This window comes from Colletotrichum godetiae, assembly GCF_030913485.1.
Source record: "Colletotrichum godetiae strain CBS 193.32 chromosome Unknown BDP55scaffold_37, whole genome shotgun sequence".
NCBI lineage: Eukaryota > Fungi > Ascomycota > Sordariomycetes > Glomerellales > Glomerellaceae > Colletotrichum > Colletotrichum godetiae.
Window position 1 is genome coordinate 143,877 of NW_026851285.1, and position 21,208 is coordinate 165,084.

The 21,208-nt window shown below is 54.4% G+C and overlaps 6 protein-coding genes across 6 annotated transcripts; 5 read left to right on the forward strand and 1 right to left on the reverse strand.

Moving 5' to 3' along the window:
- Positions 1-3,996: 3,996 nt before the first annotated feature.
- On the forward strand, positions 3,997-5,561 carry BDP55DRAFT_634806 (CFEM domain-containing protein; the record flags this gene model as incomplete). The annotated part of the gene is made up of 4 exons (XM_060572713.1): positions 3,997-4,213; positions 4,310-4,335; positions 4,396-4,898; positions 4,967-5,561. The coding sequence occupies 4 exons, from the start codon at positions 3,997-3,999 to the stop codon at positions 5,559-5,561; spliced, it is 1,341 nt and encodes a 446-aa protein (XP_060426541.1).
- A 1,395-nt stretch (positions 5,562-6,956) lies between these two features.
- On the forward strand, positions 6,957-7,574 carry BDP55DRAFT_246451 (uncharacterized protein). The gene has a single exon (XM_060566246.1). It carries the CDS (start codon positions 7,190-7,192, stop codon positions 7,505-7,507), a length of 318 nt encoding a protein of 105 aa, XP_060426542.1. The 5' UTR covers positions 6,957-7,189; the 3' UTR covers positions 7,508-7,574.
- A 15-nt stretch (positions 7,575-7,589) lies between these two features.
- On the forward strand, positions 7,590-8,977 carry BDP55DRAFT_672654 (RmlD substrate binding domain-containing protein). The gene is made up of 4 exons (XM_060575547.1): positions 7,590-7,933; positions 7,992-8,011; positions 8,081-8,539; positions 8,592-8,977. Exons 1-4 carry the CDS (start codon positions 7,749-7,751, stop codon positions 8,885-8,887), a joined length of 960 nt encoding a protein of 319 aa, XP_060426543.1. The 5' UTR covers positions 7,590-7,748; the 3' UTR covers positions 8,888-8,977.
- A 1,698-nt stretch (positions 8,978-10,675) lies between these two features.
- On the forward strand, positions 10,676-15,205 carry BDP55DRAFT_246475 (uncharacterized protein). The gene is made up of 2 exons (XM_060566247.1): positions 10,676-13,064; positions 13,134-15,205. The coding sequence occupies exons 1-2, from the start codon at positions 10,773-10,775 to the stop codon at positions 14,937-14,939; spliced, it is 4,098 nt and encodes a 1,365-aa protein (XP_060426544.1). The 5' UTR covers positions 10,676-10,772; the 3' UTR covers positions 14,940-15,205.
- Positions 15,206-16,551, reverse strand: BDP55DRAFT_246482 (farnesyl pyrophosphate synthetase). Its single transcript, XM_060566248.1, has one exon. It carries the CDS (start codon positions 16,350-16,352, stop codon positions 15,471-15,473), a length of 882 nt encoding a protein of 293 aa, XP_060426545.1. The 5' UTR covers positions 16,353-16,551; the 3' UTR covers positions 15,206-15,470.
- An 889-nt stretch (positions 16,552-17,440) lies between these two features.
- BDP55DRAFT_246644 (tetratricopeptide) lies at positions 17,441-19,939 on the forward strand. The gene is made up of 4 exons (XM_060566249.1): positions 17,441-17,701; positions 17,760-18,323; positions 18,388-18,520; positions 18,579-19,939. The coding sequence occupies exons 1-4, from the start codon at positions 17,604-17,606 to the stop codon at positions 19,800-19,802; spliced, it is 2,019 nt and encodes a 672-aa protein (XP_060426546.1). The 5' UTR covers positions 17,441-17,603; the 3' UTR covers positions 19,803-19,939.
- The last annotated feature ends 1,269 nt before the right edge of the window (positions 19,940-21,208 follow it).

The following is a 21,208-nucleotide window of genomic DNA, read 5'->3' on the forward strand; positions in this document are numbered from 1 at the left end:
GTCACAAGAGAAGAGGACCTGACCGGTCCAACAGACCTGCAGCTTCATCTCCACTTGGAGTCGGCACCGGCAAGGGTCCGGTGCGGACTGCGCGTCCGTTGAGTGGCTGGACGTTGCACATCGGAGCCTGGATCTTGGCAACCTTGGCCGAGATGGTGGCCCCCGCAACCCTTCCCACCCCCAGGGATCATGGCCCCGGTCCTTGCATGTACAGTTGCCAACTCGGCCCTTGGTCTTGCAAGTTGCTGCGACCCGGCGCAAGGTGGCCGGCCGGTCGGTTGGTTCGCCGACTTACAGCATGGCAGTGCGCGTCAACGGTCGGCGGAGCGAGAGTCTAGCTTGGGAAATCCGCTCGGAATGAGTACTCGTCACATGGGAATACTCAGGCGGCCAAGTAAAGGCATGTCAGTTCATGTCTTGTTGTGTTGGCTTTTCAAGACTCTGGAATTGGATGAACCGCTTGAGCTGAGAGTAAAACTTTAGGTAAGGCAACGTCTATTTAGCGAGTCAAGTTGTTACATTCCAACGAAACTTCTGCAACACTCCCGAGCTTCTCGTCTTTTTCATTGCTTCGTTTCCCTCTTCTTACTCCACGAAAGGTTCCACTTGGTCCGTTTTGCTATTCGCCTTTAGGTCCACAATGGGCACATAACAACACAACCAACAACCAACACTAGCTCGGGCGTGCATCTATTTCGTATGGGAGATTTGCATACGCAGGATTCTTCATCTCAAGGATTATAGGCCCCCCTAAGCTGTCCGCGGTATCCCAGCCAGTTGCCAGATTCGGCTGGTCAAGAGACAGCAAGGTTGAAGCCGGTCTTACACAAAGTCCCCGAAATCCTTTTCTCGCACAATTCTCCTTGTTCAGTTGGCTCTGGGAAAAAACAGAGAGGTCACCTTGTGATCAAGGCACAGTCACTCCTAGTACAGAGATGAGCATAAGCCTCAAGGACTATGGAAAGTATTTCACTAGCGATTCAGACATGTACCAAGGGGTTGGTAGTGGCGGAGACGCTGTTGATAAAGAGAGAGGGATTCTCCATGTTATGCCCACGATCCGGCTGTTTCGTTTTGCCCCCGACGTGTTTAGGTTCGTAAATAACCCGTCATCCCTTTTTTCCCTTATTCTCTTGAGACGAAAGCTTAAGCCTGTCACGACGACATTGCTGAGTTGTGTGTGATGTTCGTTGGCCGCCCACATTACGGAAACGAAAACTCGCCACGACCAGTCACCAAAGGGAGGGCTTACTGAGCGAACATTCATCCGAAATTGTCAAGAGAAGAGGAAGGACCTGAGAGAACAATTCTGCGGCATGTTGCAGTAGCCCCAACTCCAGGCCGAAACTCCTTCTTTCTTTTCTTCCTCACATGTCTGCCTGCCGGTTGGTCGGCATGCATGACATGGAGGGAGACTGGCCCGGGTGTTGGCAACCCCTGTCCCGCGCAGAAGAGATTGAGGGCGAATTAATATATGCTCGGCGGGGGCAGCGGGCTTGCAAATCCTGTCGGACCATCGTGTGCCGCGCCCTGTCTTCCCGCGAGGTGATCATTCAAAGCAAAGACCACCTTTGGATCTCTGCAACAATACGGGTTTTCCGATATCTTATCGGCTAGCACTGTCGGCGCCTAGCTAGGCGTGTTCTGGGGTATTATTTGGAAAGGCAGTGCCATCCATGGACGTTTGGCGATGATGGACGTCTATGACAAGTCGATGTCACATTCCAGACAGCAAGTTCTTCAACACGCCACCGCGAGGTTGCGGCAAAGCAAGCAGAAAGTAGGTGTGACAGCACGGCAGTCGCAGATTTTCCCGGCGGACCTGCGTCTTTCTTCTTTCTTCTTCACGTCAACGTGGGAAAGCCGAGAGACATGGGACTTCCCGTGGGTAATCTGCTGCGCCGCCGGTGGCCATGCATGGGCTTCTTCAGGAGTTTCGTTAGTCGTCACTCTTCAGAGACTACAACATTTTGAATGACAACTATCAACCCCATCCCGTCGGCCTCGGGAGAGAGAAAGAAACAGAAAGTCTAGCCACATTCGCCAATCTCGGCTTCCGAGTTCCTGCTTTATCACAAGTTTACATCGCTCTCTTGTTCTGTTGCCCCCCTGGTTATGCATCGAAGACCGAGGCGGGGCCCCTATTCCTATTGCCTACCTGTAATACTTCGTACATCCTCTCGTACGGATCCATGTACTTTCGTATGCATCGCATGCAAAGGTAGACAACGCGGCTCGGTGCCCAACTCAGCAATTCGCTCAACCACGGCCGCAGCCGCGCTAGCGAAAAGTTCCAGGTTCTCAAGCTCAGCGTACGGCCAGGTAGTGTGTAATTCCAGGTTGGTTTCACCTGGTCCGAACTTGCTGCGGAACCCCAGTGTACCTGCGTCCCGGGATTCGGCCTGGAAACGTGGGTTCGTCGGCCACGGTCCTGGGCACCAACAAGTCCCAGCTCAACTTATACGAAGTGTCTCGATGTACTCCCTACACCACCACTCATAAAGTACACAACTGTGACAACCCAAACCCCCCCAGTCTGGCCCCACGAGTGACTGGACGTCAATCTTCAGCCATCGTTCGATTACCCAGAGTCTCCAAGGAAATGCTACCCCGATGAAGCTCCAGTGCTCCACGCCTGCCAGATGGGCCGCCCGCGATCTCTGCAAGCAACCCACCCTCGTAGTCCTCGCTCGCACCCCCAGTCTCACGGTCTGGTTCTATAGGCCAGCTTTTGTACAGCGAGACTCGCCTTTAATTTACACAGCAACCTGCTCCTTCGCGCCACGAAGTAGCATAGGAGGGGGCAAATGCGAGCGGCTTCGGGTTCTTTTCCTCCTTGGGCAGCATGACGGGGGAACACATCCGCCCCTCTCTTCCCACTTTCAGGCTGGAGTCACTGGACAGACTACACACTGCAGTCTATCCGTACAACCCGATCATCTCCCCCTCTCCCCATCTTTGTCAAGTAAGCTTGTTGACGGGAACTCACAGACATGAGACCATTTCGCAACGCCCAGAAGCTGTCAGAGAAGAAGATGGAAGGAGTGGAATGGACGGGACGGTTGCTTTTCTGTTACGCCACTGACGCTTGGTAGTCTCAACGGTCGCTAGTCACAGCGCCGACTGACATCGGGCACCCAAGAAACAGCAAATCCTCACATAGATCGACGGCGGGATGTTGTGGAACTTGGAAGAAAGTCCCAAACTTCTGGGTTCTTCCTCGGCCCCTCGATACCGGCTTGAGGCCTGGACCGACATTGTTCACAACTTGAGTGTCCGACACAAGGATACCGATCGAACTCTTGGCCGGTGAAAAAGATATCCTTGCCAGATGTAGAGCAGCAGGATCCAAGGGGGTGTGTGAAAGAAGAATCCATGGTGTAGGGATTAACCACCACCTCCGTCCTTCTCCCAGAAAGCAGCTCCATTTTCTCTTCCCACGGCCACACCCACATGACTGGTAACAGAATCTGTTTTGGAAAGCCAGGGCCGCCACAGTTAGTGTAAAGCTGTTCAGAGGAGAGGGCAGAGGCCACCGAGAGGTCCTCCTCGATTGGCCCTACCTACCTGCCTGCCTGCCGCTATTCCGTTTTCTTCTCTTGTATCCCGGCCCTGTCTTGCTGCAAGTCTGGGAAGAGAGAGAGAGAGAGAGAGGTTGACCTTTCTCATCGCATCTTGGTGGCCAAATTTCTCTTGTCTTTTTCTTGCCCTCCGTGGCAACCCCTACCTGAGTTGTACGTCTTCTACTCCAAGACGTGGAAGAAGAGTGTGAAAAAGGCGTTTCCTTTCCAAGCAAGCTGCAGTTTTACCCGAGGGGGGCAATGGCATATAGAATCTACCTCTATCCCCATCCCATTTTTTTGAACCGTTTTCCACGCCCTCGCATCAAATATCTGACCCCCGTTTGTTGGCCAAGGCTCTCTTGAGCTTGGAATAAGTCACTGGTCTATACCTTGGCACAAGTCTCAATTCGACAAGAGACCGGGAAGATTCAACATGTCGCAGGCCGTGGCGGCGCTGGTCCACGCGGCTCAGTTGAGGGACACGAGCAGCACCTCAGCGGCGCTGCCTCCCATCACCGACGACTACCCATACCCTTACTCGTCTCTGCAACATACCGGTTTCTTTGTGCTGTTCTTCTTTCCAACGATTGCTCTTCTAGTAGTTGGTCTACGGGTATACAGTCGAGTCACGACTAAGCAGTTCGGCTGGGGTAAGTACATCCAAGACATGTTCTTGACCGAGGAGAATCTCGACATGAGTATAACTCCTTCTCCCAATGCCTGATGGCTAACCTTGGGCTCTCCAGACGATGGCTTGATATGTTTCGCAATGGTGAGTTTTGAAGGCTCAAGTATTCATCTTTGGGCGGTAACTTACAATGAACCCCTCCAGGCAGATTCCATGGCCGAGACGGCAGCATCATACATGGGAATGCGTTTAGGCTTCATCGGCATCCACGTCTACGACATACCTCTAGAAGCCGACAGCCGCCTCGGCAGCCTCTGGAACTACATCATCCAGCTGCTGTACAACCCTATCCTGGCCATCGTCAAGACGTCGGTGCTCATGTTCCTGCTGCGGCTCAGCGGCCAGAAGAGGTCGGTCCGGTACGCCATCCACGCGCTCAACGTCTTCAACATTGCGCTGGGCATCGCCATCTTCACGACAATCATCTTCCAGTGCCAGCCCATCAGCTACTTTTGGGAAAAGGCGGGCCGGAACCCGCCGACGGAGGGCAAGTGTATCGACATGGCCGCCTTCTACGTCAGCACCGCCTCCCTCACAATCTTCACTGACGTGCTGGCGCTGGCCTTGCCATTTTGGATCTTTCTCGGGCTGAAGATGCCTCTCCGCGTCAAGATGGCGCTCCTTGCAGTCTTTGGTCTCGGTGCTGTGTAAGTCATAAGAATCACAACAAATCAACTTTGGTCACAACTCCTTTCTAATACATCCTATCTTGCAGTGTCACTGCCGTCAGCGTCCTCCGCCTCGCATGGCTGATCGAGATATCATACCACATCAACCAACAAGACCCGACTTACGACATCCGCTTCACCTACTCCGCCGTCGAGACGAACCTAGCTATCATCACGGCCTCGGCCCCGGCGCTGCGCGGCCTCTTCCTCCGCTGGTTCCCCAAGTTCTTCGCCTCCCTCAAGAGCTCCTCCAACGGCCGCTACGGGGGCGGCTACAACCGCAGCGGCGACCCGACGAAGAAGTCCCGCAACACGGTGGCTACGGCGACGGCAACCACTGGCACCAGAGGCCGCTCGAATACCACGCGCAACGCCGCCGACGCCTTCCAGCTCAAGAGCATGAAGGGCCGGTCCGAGATCCGGGGCCACTCGCCCACAACGAGCGAGGAGGAGATCATGACGTACGACGGGATCATGCGCACGACGGAAGTGAATATCGTGTACGACGAACGACGGGATTCGACGCCGCGAGGGGGTGGTGGGAGGAGAGATGCTGCGCCTAGGGATACGGGGGCTGGAGTTCCTGGTAAACGTGATTACGACGCAAAGCTATATTCGACAACCAGCTCGGGAAGTTTCTGAGAAAGAAGGCGGGATCCTTTTTTTTCTACTTTCTAATACAAGCCTTTACTATTGATGATCATGCACACAAGAGTGCCAAATACATAGCGAAGAACGTCCTGTTGATACCTTTGACAACTAGATAGACCAAAGAGAAACCCTCCACTGGGGTTGCATGTATTAATATGCTGTGCTATAGCATGAAGCTGACCCAGGAAACAGAAATAGACAGTTCACGCACCCCTCCACCTGGAAACTTTGTCACTCAACTTGACACTTATCCAATGGAACCTCACCGCTTTGACATTGCATGAATGGCCAATATCAAACCTGCGTTATTACCCCGCGTGATCTGGGCTTACGAGTCTTCGCGGCTCTGCAACTTGCGAAAAAGTTTGCAACGACGCAACCTCAAGCAACCCCGTTTTTGACTACACATCAACATACATGAATCGCAGTAGGTAGTATTCCGAAGGAAAACAACTTGGAATGCGGCAACGATGGCAGAGACGTTTTTGCAGTCGCCCACCGGAAGGGATAAAAAGCATAGTATTAACCGCCGCCAACCAAATACGACAGCGATTTTCCCTGTCATGACATTGTCAGAAAAGCTGTTTAGCTTCTTCGTCCTCTTTCTTTCCTTTCTTGGATGAACAGTCGCAATACCCAACTTACTTACTCCACGGGTGGATGAGTGACCCTACTCGGAGCGGAGAATTGCGCCGGTGAGTGATCACTGCCCAACTTTCCAAGTCTTGAAGAATGTTTCTAGGGATATTGCGCATGCCGGACCGAGTCGTGGCATCGCGCTATTTTCTCCCAGTCACACTCTCTCTGTGTCTTATCTTTTTTGGAAGCGGACCAGGATTGAATCCTGCGAACTTCCTTCGTCTGATCATCGAATGATATAAATGGTAGTTTTCCATTTGAGTTCTACCCGTTCAAGGCGCTATTGCCTCTCCAACTGTACTGTGCATATGCCGGCGCTGCATATGTACCTAGCCCTGAATTGCTCGTACCATGCTCCGATAGATCATCCTGGGACAGGGTCGCTGATTGGGGGCTTTTGGCGTTTCTTCGTAGAAGAAGTTGGTCAATCCATCTTTTTTTCCGTAGGCCGTACGGTAGGCAGGCAGGCTCCCCCGCTGCGCAAGCCATACTGGAAGAGAAGATGGGTTGGATGATCGTGTGCTGGGCTTGGCGAGGGTCTCCCTGTGCATACTTTACATAGTAGAACTAGAGGGGCGCATATCTAGGCCAGATGGCACGGATAACGTAGAGCGCAAAGCTCAGGTAGACCGCTGAAGGTAAACATGGTCAGCTAAGGACCCGTGGCTCGATCAGTGCTAGCCGCTCGAATCTCTCCGAAATGATCTTCCCCAGAGGCTTTATGGTACGGTATCACGTATCTGTAGGTGTTGTCCAACCTTGCTGCTAGACCACATGATGCCTTGTCAGATGTTTGGGATATGTGATAGCACTGCACCCAGATGCGAGATGATGCGAGCTGCGAGAAACGGGCCTAGTATCATTACGGTGCGGTGTAGGCGGAACATCGTCGAAAGACTGGCCATGACTCGACCTTGAGGGTTGACGGCATTTTTCAGCTGTGGTCCGTCCACCACCGAGTCCCGAAAGACGAAACGACGATGCTGCCGAGAATTGCGATGTATCTCCTCTTGCCTGCCGCCGAGTCTCTCGGCACGAGGTGTCGCGCAGCCGCATGCCTGCTCGTAGATCATGTCAAATTGGGTACGATTCCAGAAGTCGAGGCGAGCCTTCTTTTGGAACGTCAACCTTCACGGGCTTGGGCCCCCCTCATCAATCTCTTCTCTGAAAGTCCATCGGAATCATCCGTGCCATCTGCCGATTCACGCGATGGATGTGTTCATCTCAAGTTGAGAAGAAGTTGGATGCAAGCCGTGATGAAGCAGGAGCAAGAAGCCCTCGGATGGAATATGCATTAGATGATGATGATGTAATTATGCGAGTTGACCCAATTGAGTCTCCCGCAACAACGGTCGGGTCGCGGAACCCCACCGCGGGGTAGTCGACGGCACCAGAGCTTTCTATGTAATTGAATGACATTTTGGTCGACACTTGACCTGACGCAAATCGTTTGGCAGACATCACTCAGGAGGCGGGCAGACTCTACTTCACTTTGGAAACTATCCTCCTGCACCAAGGACGCACTCGTAATTCAAAAACATGGCAGGCAAAGACGTGGTCGTGACCGGAGCCACTGGTCTCCTCGGAAGACAGGTATCGCGGGCGTTTGATATGAAGAGTTGGAACGTCAAGGGTACGGGATACTCTCGCGCCGACGGCGTCTCCGTCTTCAAAGTCGACCTCGGCAAAACCTCTGAAGTTGAAAAGTTCCTCGACGAATCCAAGTAAGGCTGCCATTCTCATGCTTGTCCAAGACCATACGTTACTGACATATATTGCCAGGCCTCAGGTAGTCGTGCACTGTATGTATATCACAACGTCTTCTCATGAGACCAGAACTCCAGCACACACTCACACAACAGTATAAACAGGCGCCGCCCAGAGGTTCCCAGACAAGGTCGACAGCGACCCGGACGCCGCCCGCGCCCTTAACGTCGAGGCCACACGGTCCCTCGCCAAGCTCTGCGCCGCCCGCTCGACCCTGCTCATCTACATCTCAACCGACTACGTCTTCTCCGGAAAACAGGGGGACGCCCCCTACGAGGCCGACGCGCAGACGGGGCCGACAAACCTCTACGGCCAGACCAAGCTGGACGGCGAGCGCGCCGTGCTGGAGGAGTACGAGGCCGCTGGGCCCGGTGCCGCGGGGCTGGGCCTCGTCCTCCGTGTACCTGTGCTGTACGGCAAGGCGGACACGCCGGCGGAGAGCGCGACGAATGTTCTCATGGACACGTTGTGGAAGACGCAGGACGGGGGCGCCAAGGTGAAGATGGATCACTGGGCGATTCGGTACCCGACCAACACGGAGGATATTGGGCGCGTGTGTCACGGTAATTGCAGGCCACGTCGCGCGTGAAGATTTCATGACTGACAGAAGTACAGATATCGCCGACAAGTACCTCGGGGCCGAAGACCGCAGCTCGTTTCCCAGGATCCTGCAGTTCTCTAGCGAGGACAGGATGACAAAGTACGAGATTTGCCAAAAGTTTGCAGATATCATGGACCTTTCCATGGACGGCATCATTGCCAATACGGAGGGCAACGACCCAAATGCGAGCGTGCAGCGGCCGTACGACTGTCATCTCAGCACGCGGGCTCTCAAGGATTTGGGCATTGATGTGTCGACGAGCGACTTCATTGGGTGGTGGAGGCGGGAGGTGCATGCTTTCCGGCACTGAATCTGGCTTCATCTCGTCTCACTGGGATAGATATTTCTATCTGGACAGTTCTGGTGCACAGATTCGAACCTGACTAGATCAACAGCGTGATGAAGAAGGGGGGGGGGGGGGGGGGGGTGCACAGGACGAGGGCCTTTCTGGTTGCAGACATGATGTGCCCGTCTCTACTCGATTTTCTACCCGATGCTGGCATGTTTATTGAATCGCAATGGTTCAATCGATGGGCAGAGACATCGATAAGTGGCAGATATGGATCTAGGTAGGCTGTTTGACTTGTCTTGAGCGGGCAGTAAAGCAGAGGTCGATTAATATGAAAAGGAATAACCTCGAGGAAGAAGAACGAAACATAAGATTATCTAAAGAACCCGAAGTATAATGCTCCACGCGTAGTAGAACCTCTTCCGGGATTAGAAATGTACTCCTTCATAGAATGCTAGGTTTCAGGCTGTTCTTGTTCCCTTTGACTGTTAACCCGCGAAGGTAAAAACAACCTACAGCTCACTGCCATGATGCGTGTGCATTAGGTGGTTCCCGGATATAAAGGAAATGTAAGAGAAATCGGAGAAATGGCGAAGTATGGGAACTCGGATCGGGCAGGTAAGTTACCTCAAAGAGCGAGGGGATCCTGTCAGCTAATATTGGAGCGATCCAAGGCAAATCATATGCCATATGACGAGCAACGTGAGGCAATTTCAAAACCGTGACTTTTGCATCTCGCTGAAATTACAACCCTGCTTACACGGACTCACCGATCGTGGGGGATTCTGCCCAGGCCGAGGTCGCGTCAATCGTACGAGAGAAACTGTAAACACTGACACGTTGAGAGGGAATCGGGGATGTGGTCTGGAATGTAGAGCTTGCTCGTTCCTGAACCACCATCCACCTTCTATGGGGTGCAAATTGGACGAAGAACGACTGGCATTTGGCAAAGGACGTGCGGTGTCGCGCTCTCGTTGTGCTTTGCATGCCTCTGGTCACACATGGCCCCCCCTTCAGCTGACGCGTAGTCTGCTGAATGCTGAATGGCGAACAGGTAAGGTAAAGTAAGGTAAGGTGAATAGAGAGAAAAGATGAGGCGATTCCTGGGAGAGATGTAAAAAGCCTCCCTTGCCTTCCGTCTTGGAAGGTAGGAAGGTCCCCGACTTATGGGAAGGAGAGGTCTTGCCACATTTTCTTCTTCTCCCCTTCCTTCTTTCCTCCTTCGCTTTTTGCTCCTGGTTTTGCCTGCTTGCTGCTTCCTGCATCAACGTCGTCTTTTGCTTGTACGACACGACAACTAAATTTCCCATCATCGTCAACTTACTTACTTTGCTTATTGCTTCAACTCTAAAGTGCTACTATTGTAGCCACATAATCTAATCAATATTACCTCACATCTTACTTTTACTTTTACCTTTTTGCGAACCCCCGTCAAATATTTCCCTACCCGGGAACCGAAAAAACAAGTTTTGTCGGGACGGACCACCCCCTATCAATCTCAACTTTCGTTATCTATCACTTGCAGAGAGATCTGCAGGGTCCTGGGGCAGCACCGCGGCAGCAATCAAAGGAAGGGGAAAAAAGAGCAAAGGCTGCAAGATAACGTTCAAGTGTTCCCTGTTGGGCTGGGGGCGATCAGCTCGGAGGGTTCCAAGGTTCCAGCGGACTGGGCCGCAGCCGCACAACGCCGTCGCCGCTACCATCGACGCCATCGGATCAGAAAATCTGGGGTTCTGATTTCGAGACCCTGTCTAGCATTGCATCGCATCGGGCAAACAGTTCAAGGGAAAGGTTATCGAAAACGACGACGACACTGTCGAGGGAGAGAAGAGAGAAACGAGCTCTGGAAACGAAATAACACAATCACTTTACACACAAATCGCGCACCCACACACACGCACCCACCATGGAAGGGTTTTCGCGTATTAATCGCACCATGTCGGCAGGCCCAGGGCCACCGAAATCGCCCGCGCCGCATCCACCCCGACGGGGCCAGAGCGTTACCGCCGGGAGGCTCACGCGGTACAGGAGCGTGCGGGAGCACAAGAGCGTGTTGGACTTTGGACGCAACTGGCGGGACTGGGAGGTGGATATTTTCCAGGACGACGAGACGGTGTCGAATGCGACGACCGAGACGGGTACGGCGACGAGCATTGCGTTGGGTCTAGGCATTGGGATTGCCGTGGACGAGGAGGAGGAAAGTGGCGTTGCTGGTGATGATGGACAGACATCGGTCTCGTCGCCGCATCCTCAGTATCAGTATCAGCATCAGCAGCAACCACAGCAGCAGCAAACACCAGCTTCGTCGGCAAGGAGGAGGCGCACGGCGCCGTTGCTGTCGACGCCGCCGCCGCAGACCCCATCGGGAGCACCGCAATTGACTATGCAATGGCAGTGGCCCGACCTCATGGCCGATACCGGCGTCAGCGACGGTTCATCTCCGTTTGATTTCGACAATTCTTCGGTCAGTCGTGGTGCAGTAACACCAGGAGATGAAGGCTATGGTGCGAATTATTATTGTCGTGGGGGTGTTGATGCTGGAGATGGTGCGGTTGGCGGTGGAAAAAGAATGGCGGTCCCAGCCCCTCCCGAGTCCCCCGTGCGGTTCAGCTACCCCAATCGAAGGCGACCAACCAAGACGGCCCCCAAACCGGATCTTGACGACAGCTGGAGCCCCTTGCATGGAAGCTCGTCTCCTCCTTTTTTTTCTTCTTCGCCGCCTTCTTCGTCTCCAAAATCCCCTACCACTACGACTACGGATACCAGGTCATCTCCTGCGGGTGGTCGTGCTAGTTGTATTGCTGGTGGTGGGAGTGCAACTGGAACAGACGCATGCGGCCCCTATGGCCCCAGACCCCCAAGCGAACCAGGTTCCCTATTCTCCCTAGCGCCGTCCTATTCCGGGTCCACGTCCCCAGCCCCAGGGGTTCCAGGGGTTCCAGGGGTTTCCTCCACTCAGGCCGCCCCTTTGTACGCCTTGGGCCCCTGTCCGTCGGCCCCGTCTGCAGGATCAGCGTTATTACCACCAGCGCCAGCGTCAGCTGCTGATGCGTCTGCTTCTGCTCCTTGGTCTGCGGCACCGAAACCGAACCTCCTTGTACCACAACCACCAACACCGCTGACGACAGTACCTCCTACACCACCATTGCCCGTGGTCGCAGCAGTTCCAGTCGTCCGCGCATTCGCACTTGCGCCTGCATCTGCTTCTGCGCCAGCGCCAGGAGAAGGATTCCAAGGAACGGCACCACTTGAACCAGTTACACCACCGCCGCCAATACCGCATCACCCTCCTCCTCCTCCTCCTCCCCCTCCACCACCACACTCGCTATTACATCGAACACAACCATCTCCTCCTGGATTGGGACTGGGACTGGGACTGCTTCCGTTGCCCTTCCCGGCTCAAGGCCAAGCCAGAGTCCAAGCCCAGGCACATCATACCCGAGCACGCGACCTCGTCCCGCCTCCCGGTCTCCATCTGCGCCCTCGTTCGCACAATCCAATCTTGGTTTCTTCCCACTCGTCATGCGCCGACCTGAAGCTCGCTGCCAGGGCTGAACACGCTCGCTCTCAAATCATCACCAAGCTCGCTCTCCAACCCGACCTTGACAACAACTACTACACCTCCAACAACACCAATAAGGAGGAACTCCACAACAGCAACGACCCCAACTGGGACCAGCAACTTGCCCGTCAAGAAGAAGATCGACAGCGCCGGCGCCACCAACAACACCACCAGCAACTGCTCGCTCAGGAAGAAGAGGAGCACCGACGTCGCAAAGAACAGGAAGAGGAGGACGCTGCTCGCTGGGCCGAAGAGGTTGCTCGTCTTGAAGCAGAGACCGATCGCATTTTAGCAGACCAAAAGGCAAAAGACCTTGCGAGACTCTCGGCTCAATTGGCAGACCAAAAGGCAAAGGACCTCGCTCGACTCCAGGCTCAATTGGCTGCCGTACCCGACGCACCAGCCTCCCGTGTCCGGAGCCCCATTGTCGACAAGTTCACCTTCTTCTTGAGAAAGGGTCGCAAGTCCGACCCTGCCACTACTCTCACAAAACCTCCCTCTCAATATTTTCAACCCCTCACCCTTGATCACAGGCCCGTCAGTGTCATGGACCCCTCCCGCTTTATACAAGCCGGTGGTGGCGGCATTGTCCCCCAGACAGATGCTCCGACCTCTGCCAGCAATGCTGGAGAACGCGTGAGTCTTTCCCTCATATTGATCAATGATCTTGACCCTCATCTTTTTGCTAATTTTCCCCTCTCATAGCGAGTGACGATACGTTGCATGCAATCGTCAATCAGTCTTCCCGTCACCCCGGATACTACCCCGAGTGAGATTCTATACTCGGCCGCCAACCTCATGACCCACAATATCAACCCGCAAACCAGTGTCGTGCTCGAGTGCTACTTTGCGTTTGGTCTGGAACGCCGCCTGAGACGCTATGAGCCAGTGGCTCTCGTGATGAATTCCTGGGACCGCGATACGCAGCACTGCCTACTCATCGTACCGGGTGAACCTACGGACAAGAACCCCGACCTGAACATCGAAAGTGTGCCCCGCACCATCGATCCGCCCCCAGGTCTCATCAACTTCGCGCTATACCACTCTCAGCGGCCCGGTAAATGGAACAAACGCTACGTCACGCTCCTGGAGACTGGGCAAATGTTCTCGGCCAAGAAGAAGGATGCCAAACTGTCGGACAAGGATGCCGTCTCGCTCTGCCATCTGTCCGACTTTGACTTATATACAGTCACCGAAAAGGACATGCTGAAGCAGATTAGAGCTCCAAAGAAGAATTGCTTTGCCATCAAGAGTCAACAGAAATCAACAGTCTTCCAGAATACGGAAAACTTCATTCACTTCTTCGCCACGGACGATGTCAAGCTCGCGGAAGACTTCCAGAGAGTCGTGCAAGGGTGGCGTAGTTGGTACATCGCAAACAAGATAGTTGACTTGAACAAGAAAAAGTCATCTACACACAGCAGCAGTGCGAGAAGCGGAACAAAAACGGGCGGCGGCGGTCTCACACGAAGCGGCACTTTGCACCGGCCCCGGCCATCCACCGAAGAGACGCCATACACCATTGGAACGTTCTCTCCGCTCCTGGACATGGACAGGTTCGAGAAATCGATTGACGACTTTGGGAAGGATTTGGACAACAAGCCGACGGCCCGACCGGCGGACCATCACTCTACACCCAGACACATCCAGTCTCAAAAGGTTGTCTCTCGATCTAGGACCACGCCGAATCTGTCGCAGCCTCAGACAAGGAGACTCATCGACCCCTTTGCCAAAGACGAGTTCAAATCCGGCGGTCTGCTGGGCCAGGCTTACGAGGGACGCAAGCAGCAAGCAGAGAAGGCTGCTGCCACCGCAGATCATCAACAATATGCAGTTGATAGTCCGTTCACCGGTGGGCACTCGCTGCTCGGCCAGTTCCCAGAACACGAAAACAACGGGATGCCGCAGAGAAGAGGCACGGTGCGTTCGTCTCGTCCTACGGCGACGGACCCTATGCCCCAGCCGCGGAGTCGATCACGGCCACCCGCCGGACGCCCGACCACATCATCGCGTCCCAAGACATCAGACGGCGGGTCATCTTCAGGGAAACGAGAGATGCCTCAACCTCTTGTCGACCTCACGCCGAAGGTGCCAGACCTGCCCGCAGCTTGGCGAGATGGTCAAGGTCGCGGTGTACGGGTGCCCACTGGGAAGCCCCTGATCGAGATGGCGACTGGGCTGGAGCTGCCAGACGGACACCTCGGGCCGCAGCTGCCAACTGTCACCCGAATGGGCACGGCAAAGGCGTACCCCCCTCAACGTATGGCGTCGCAGTCGGCCGCTTCGAGACCACGGAGTAGGTCCACGGCAGGCGGTGGTGCTGTACGTCGCGTGGTTTCCAATGAGCAGCAACCTCCTATGCCATCTATGCCGCGGCGATCGTCAAGAAGGGATGACGATGACGTTCCGCTCATCAACTTTGTGGAACGCGAAAGGGGCCGCGATACGAGGCCTCGCATGTCGCAGGGCATGTCGCAAGGTCTCGGGCGGAGTGGTACCGTCAGGCACTGAGGGGTCACACGAGAGCGGATGGCGGCGGCGCTCTGCTGAAGACTGGAAAGTGCCACCGACGTTGTAAAACCAAGAGAAAAAGAAGAAGAAGCGGGAGAGCGGATCTTGCAGTGGACGCGATTTAGGGCGCATAGGGTGGTGTCATTTAACATGTAAGATACCCGGATGTTGACGTGACAAAAGCATGTCGGTCACCAAAAAGCTTTTGGAGGGGGAACCAAAAAGAAGGAAACATTTTGTTTTCTTTTAGTTTATCTACCTGCCTACCTTACTAGGTACCCCATAGTCAGGGACATTTTCCTTTGTTTTACTCTTAATACGGATTTATTTTTTTCATGCTTTCTAACAGTTCTATTGTTTGGGTTGGTGTCATCATCGTCAATCAATTGGACTCTGGTATCTGTCTTTCTTCTTTTTCTTCTCCAAAATGTTCCACATGCAGAATCCGCTCCTGACTTTGTAACATGATGCCGCGCCAAATACACGCGCGCCTGCCCCCCTTGCATTAGTAACTATACTTTTGTCGTAAGTCTATTTGGAGCGCTTGTAGATCTTGGCCAAGAAGATTTCAAAGATGCCCTTCTTGAGGCCCTCGCTCTCGTCAATGTTGTTAATCATGTCCTTGATCTCGCCGGCACGCTTCTCCTCAAACTCTTCGAAGCGGCGCTTGAGCTCCATGTCGTCAAAGAGCTTCTTGATGACGGCCTCCTTGGCCTTGTCCTTTTGGCCGTAGTTCTCCTCGAGGATGGTGCGCTGTTCGGGGGTGGCGATGGCGAGGGCCTGGTTGACGAGCCAGCTGCACTTGTTGTCCATGATGTCGGTGCCGATCTTGCCAATGTGCTCGGGCAGGCCAAAGTTGTCGAGGTAGTCGTCCTGGATCTGGAAGTACTCGCCGAGGGGGATGAGGATATCTTCGGCCTGCTTGAGGTTCTTGGGGGTGGCGATGTTGAGGCAGTGGAGGGCGAGGGCGACGGGGAGGTAGAAGGAGTAGTAGGCCGTCTTGTAGACGACGATGAAGCGGTACTTCTCCATGGAGAAGTTGTCGAGGTTAACTTTTTCCTCCGGGGCGGTGAGGAGGTCGCAGAGCTGGCCGAGCTCGGTCTGGAAGGTGACTTCGTGGAAGAGCTCGAGGAGGTCGACGTAGGAGGCGTGCTCGCGGAAGAATTTCTTGAGGAGGGTGTAGATTGCGGCCTCGAGCATGAAGGCGTCGTTGATGGCGACCATGCCGACGCCTTCATGGCGGTACCAGCAGGGCTTGCCGCGGCGGGTGATGGAGCTGTCCATGATGTCGTCCGAGACGAGGAAGAAGGCCTGGAGAAGCTCCGTCATCCAGCCGAGGGTGGCGGCTTGGAAGTACTCTTCCTCGGAGAGGGGCTTGTCGAGGAGGAGGGAGACGGAGTCGGGGACCGACATGCCGCGGTTGCATTTTCCGCCGAGGGTGTTGATTTCGAGACTCTGTTGGCGAAGGCTGTTAATCGTCGGTGTTCTTCTACAGTTTTCCCCTTTTCTTTGAGAATGAGATTGTCGCCGCACATGCGCTCACACGCATAGCCTCATATCCAATCACTGAGACAGTAGAGGAGGTGCTAGCAGCAACATCGTTGGGGATTGTCGGGGGTCGGTGTGGCTAAATGCTTGCCTTCTTGTACCACGCCAGCTCCTCCTTGGGAAGCTTGTACTTTTGCGCATGCTCGAGAAGGACCTCCTCGAGCTTAGGGAAAACCGACTCGAACTCGGTGAGGGTAGTCTTCTTGGCCATCTTGTTTTGATTTGCGGTGTGGTCTGAGGGCCGGCTCGGCGGGGTGGCTGGATTAGGGGGCAGTTGGTTGCAACGGTCTTTTGGAGGCGTTCGAGGAATAGGTTAGCCACGAGAGCGAAAACGGAGTGGAGGTATCGTGGGGAGAGAGGGAGAAGAGGGGGTTTAGGGAAGGGGAAGGAAGAATCAAGGAGACAAAGGTGGACGAACAATGGCAGCGAGAGAGTGAGTAAGAGAGAAGATGGTTGGGAAATTTACTTACGCAAGTTTGCGATAGCAATCCGAAATTAATGCGCCCGCGTCAAATTAGAGCCAACTCGTACAAGATGAGAAAGTGTACCCCTCATCCGATCTTCAGTTGCTATTTTGGCAGGCGGTGGGGGGGCGATTTCCTAGACGGTCCCTGATGTTGCCGGGATAAGTGGGGTTTCGGGATGACAGGCGCCCCACGACATCCAATTGACTTCCGCTTCACGACCGTGGCGGGGTCCCAGTTACCTAAGCTCACCAAAGTTTATTGGATTGGCTGCACACGCTGTGTTGCTCACCGTGGGCGGCCAGGTACACCGTAGGTCACTTTAGCGTTGTCGCGCCCGGCGCGTGGTGGGAATCCTGGGCGGACCGCTTCCTTTTCTGCCGTTGAGCTTTACTACGTCAGGACAAGGAATCACAACACTCGCATCGCCAGTTCCCGCAGCCCTGTATCCTTGCATTTCGTCTCGCAGTCCTCGCCTTTGCGCCTTGAGGTCATAGACAGTCAAGTTAAGAAGCGATTGTTGTGCACCTTGAACTAAGGCGCTCAATTGAACGTTGCTTCGATTCACTTCCCCACGAATTGGAACCGACGCGACAGGAAGCGCAAGACCGAGCGACTCAGCTTTTGGCCCTTTGGCTAAGGATGCGCAGAGATGTCACTCAACGAGAATGAGCTGTCACAACTCCGCGAGTCTCTGCAGGATGCCGTAGTCAAGTGCTCCGAGCGGTGTCTATACTCCTCTGCGAAATGGCAAGCTTTACAAAGCCCCCTTGCGAGAGAGAGACTCCACGGCTGACCTCGATCCCAGGGCCGCAGAGCTTCTCAACGCCATACCCGAGCCTTCGAACGACGCCGACCCCGCCGATGCCGATGCCCAGTACGTTCCGACAGTCTTCACCGTGAATGCCGATCCCGAAGAAGCCCTCCTCGAAGCCAAAGAGATCAACAAATACTTACTCGCCAAGACCCTCTTTGACTCAAGGGAGTTTGATCGCTGCGCTGCTGTCTTCCTACCCGATTCAGTACTATCCGGTGTTTTGAGCTCCAACGCGGATGGGCCGTCGGCGGCGTCGAAGGGGAAGTCAAAGACAAAGACGAGAGGGGACAGCGAGACGACGAGGGCAGCTGGCGGCAGCAGCACCGAGCTGCCCCGGCTCAGTCAAAAGAGCTTATTCCTCGCCCTGTATGCAAAGTTCATGTCCGGGGAAAAGCGCAAAGACGAGGATTCGGAGATGGTCATGGGACCCCAAGATTTGGGCAACATCGTCAACAAGCAGTTGAACGCCGTCAGCCGGTTCCTCAGCAACTGGTTCGACGAGCGGACGACAGATGACGGAGACATCCTCGGCAGCCAGGGCTGGCTGGAGTATCTGTGAGTAGGCGGCATGCTTCTCCTTCCCTCGTCCTCAAGCGTGCAACTGCTGACTGGAGGCCAGATACGGCATGGTGCTCGCAAAGGAGAAGAACGAAGACAAGGCGATGGACTACTTCGTGCGAAGTGTCCACCTGTACCCCATGAACTGGGGCTGCTGGCTGGAGATGACCCAACTCATCTCCCGGATAGACGACGTAAGTCTTTGGTTCTGCCGATGTGCCCAAGAACCTGGAAACACTGACGAGTGCACAGTTGAGTCGAATTGCCGAGCATCTCCCGCAAAACATCCTCTCCTTCATCTGGCACCTCTACACCTCGCTCGAGCTCTACCAGGCTACACCCGAACTCGCCAACTCGTTGGATTCACTACTCGGAATATTCCCAAACTCATCCTTCCTTCTCACATGCAACGCTATGTTATCATATCATTCGAAAGACCTCGTTGCCGCTGAACAACATTTCAGTCGATTGCTGTCTCTCCATCCCCACCGGCTAGAGTCATTAGACCACTACTCCAATATTCTCTACGTCATGAACTTGAGACCTAAACTTGCCTTCCTTGCGCACCTCTGCTCGAGCATCGACAAGTTCCGGCCAGAGTCTTGCGTGGTGGTGGGCAACTACTACTCACTGCTATCCATGCACGAAAAGGCAGTGCAGTATTTCCGCCGAGCGTTGACCCTCGACCGAACATGCCTGTCAGCATGGACACTCATGGGTCACGAGTACGTGGAGCTGAAGAACACCCACGCCGCCATAGAATCGTACCGACGCGCCGTCGACGTCAATCGCCGGGACTACCGAGCTTGGTACGGCCTCGGCCAGACGTACGAAATGTTGGAAATGCACACCTACAGTCTATGGTACTATAAAAAGGCAGCCGGACTGAGACCTTGGGATGGCAAGATGTGGCTTGCCGTCGGCTCGTGTTTGCAAAAGATGGGCCGTGACCAGGATGGTATCAAGGCGTTGAAGAGAGCTTTGCTGGCAGACGCATATTACGACGTTGGGAGCAGCTTCGGAAGCGGAGGGGATCTGCTCAATGGCAGAGGCGCGACGGGTCACCTGGATCCGGAGCTGCTCTTCCAAATTGCGAGCATGTACGACCAGCTCGGCGAAGAGGAGGAATCAAAAGCCTACATGGAACTTTGTCTGGCTCAGGAGGGCGGGGAAGCCGCGGACAACGTCTTGAACGATTCGATCGCCATACACAACGACTCACCAGGCGCATCTGACGATGAAGGTAATGGCGAAGGCCGCAAGGAGGGCGGAAACGAGGGAACTGGTGTCACGGCATCGACGAGCAAGGCGCGAATGTGGCTCGCCAAGCACGCCATGCGGACGGCGGACTACAAGACAGCGAACCGACTGGGGACTGAATTGACGCAAGATGGCTTCGAGGTCGAGGAGGCCAAGGCTTTGGTGAGAGAGGCCAGGGTGCGCATCAGAAGTGCGGAATTGGGCGTCAGTCCCTGAGTCTGGCACGAGAAAAGGCAGCACCGGGAATTGCTTCGGCTCCGGGGAACGACTCGTACAACAAACGGGCAACCCGCGCTAACGGGAGCCGAAAAGCCAATAGTGTCGAGAACATTGAGTGTCGTATGAAATGTCGTTGACACTACATGTTCATGTCTACCAAGCGTCCACAAATAGATGAGGCGAAGAAAAGGGAGTGCTGAGGGACTATGCTTATGATGATTGTTCAAGTATCCGGGCGTAAAATAAAGAGATACCACATTGCCTCGGAAACCTAGGACGTTGTAATGCTTCGAGCGTCGTGAATTCCATCAGAGACCTGGGAAACAAGGCTACCCACATGTATATAAGTGCAAGGGAGACTGGCAGGTTCATCATACCTAACCTTGCGCAATCGCAGGACCAAATCCGGCGCCGGCCCCGCGGCACTCTCCCCGCCTCCATGTTTTCCCCTCCGCATCTGACTGCCCTCGCCCATATAAAGATCCCAAGACTTCCACATAGCCTCAAGATCGGGCCCCCCAACACCTTGTCCACCGCCGCCCATGACGGTCAGTGAGGTTACAACGTATAGCATGATGGGGGGCATCGTATTAGACGTTATAGGAGAACCAGACACTAATACATAGTGACGAGTGAAGAAGGCGGGGTGGATTGGCGGTTGGATTGGGCGTGAAAGCGGAATACGAGAACACCCACCCACGCCTAACCCGTCTTTGAACCCCTACTACCCACGTTGACGATTACGTCCACGCCCGCTTCGTACCTACGTGATTGACGCAAGCCTCTTCTTTTCCCGCGAACCACGTGCTTGGCTCTTTTTTTGCTGGGGGTGTGGTGTGGAATACGAAGAGCGTGCATGAAGAGACGGTGGAGAGGCAGTGGGGGAGGGGAAACGACAAAAACCCGCTACTCTGATCTGACCTCTAGTCTCAACCATCAATCACCCCATTCCGTCCATCGCTGCCGCAAGATACACTATACGGGCGCTATATTTCTTATGCTTCTCTCTGGCGCAGCAGAGATTCTGCCTTTTCCGGACCATGCCGGGGGCGGGTCGTGCTGGTGTAGTTGTTAGAGAGGCTTCTTTGTGTGGGTGTATGTGTCTGGCTCGTTGCCTGGCCTTTTTGGTTGGGGCACATTCGCAGTTCAATGGGAGGGTGTATGCGGTCAGCTGCGACTTTGCAATTATTGAATCTTGGCGGACGTGAAGACTGCATTGTTCACTGCAGCGGCTCTTATCATTTTCCCTCTTCCTCTCTCTCTCTCTCTATCGGACACATCAGCTGAGGGAGGAATGAAATCCCTAATCGAGAAATGTAAGATGCTTTCTTGTAAAGATTGTCTTGTTTCTTGGTGGAGAGCTCCCATGATGGAGTACTTCCACTTTCTGAACTATGATTACC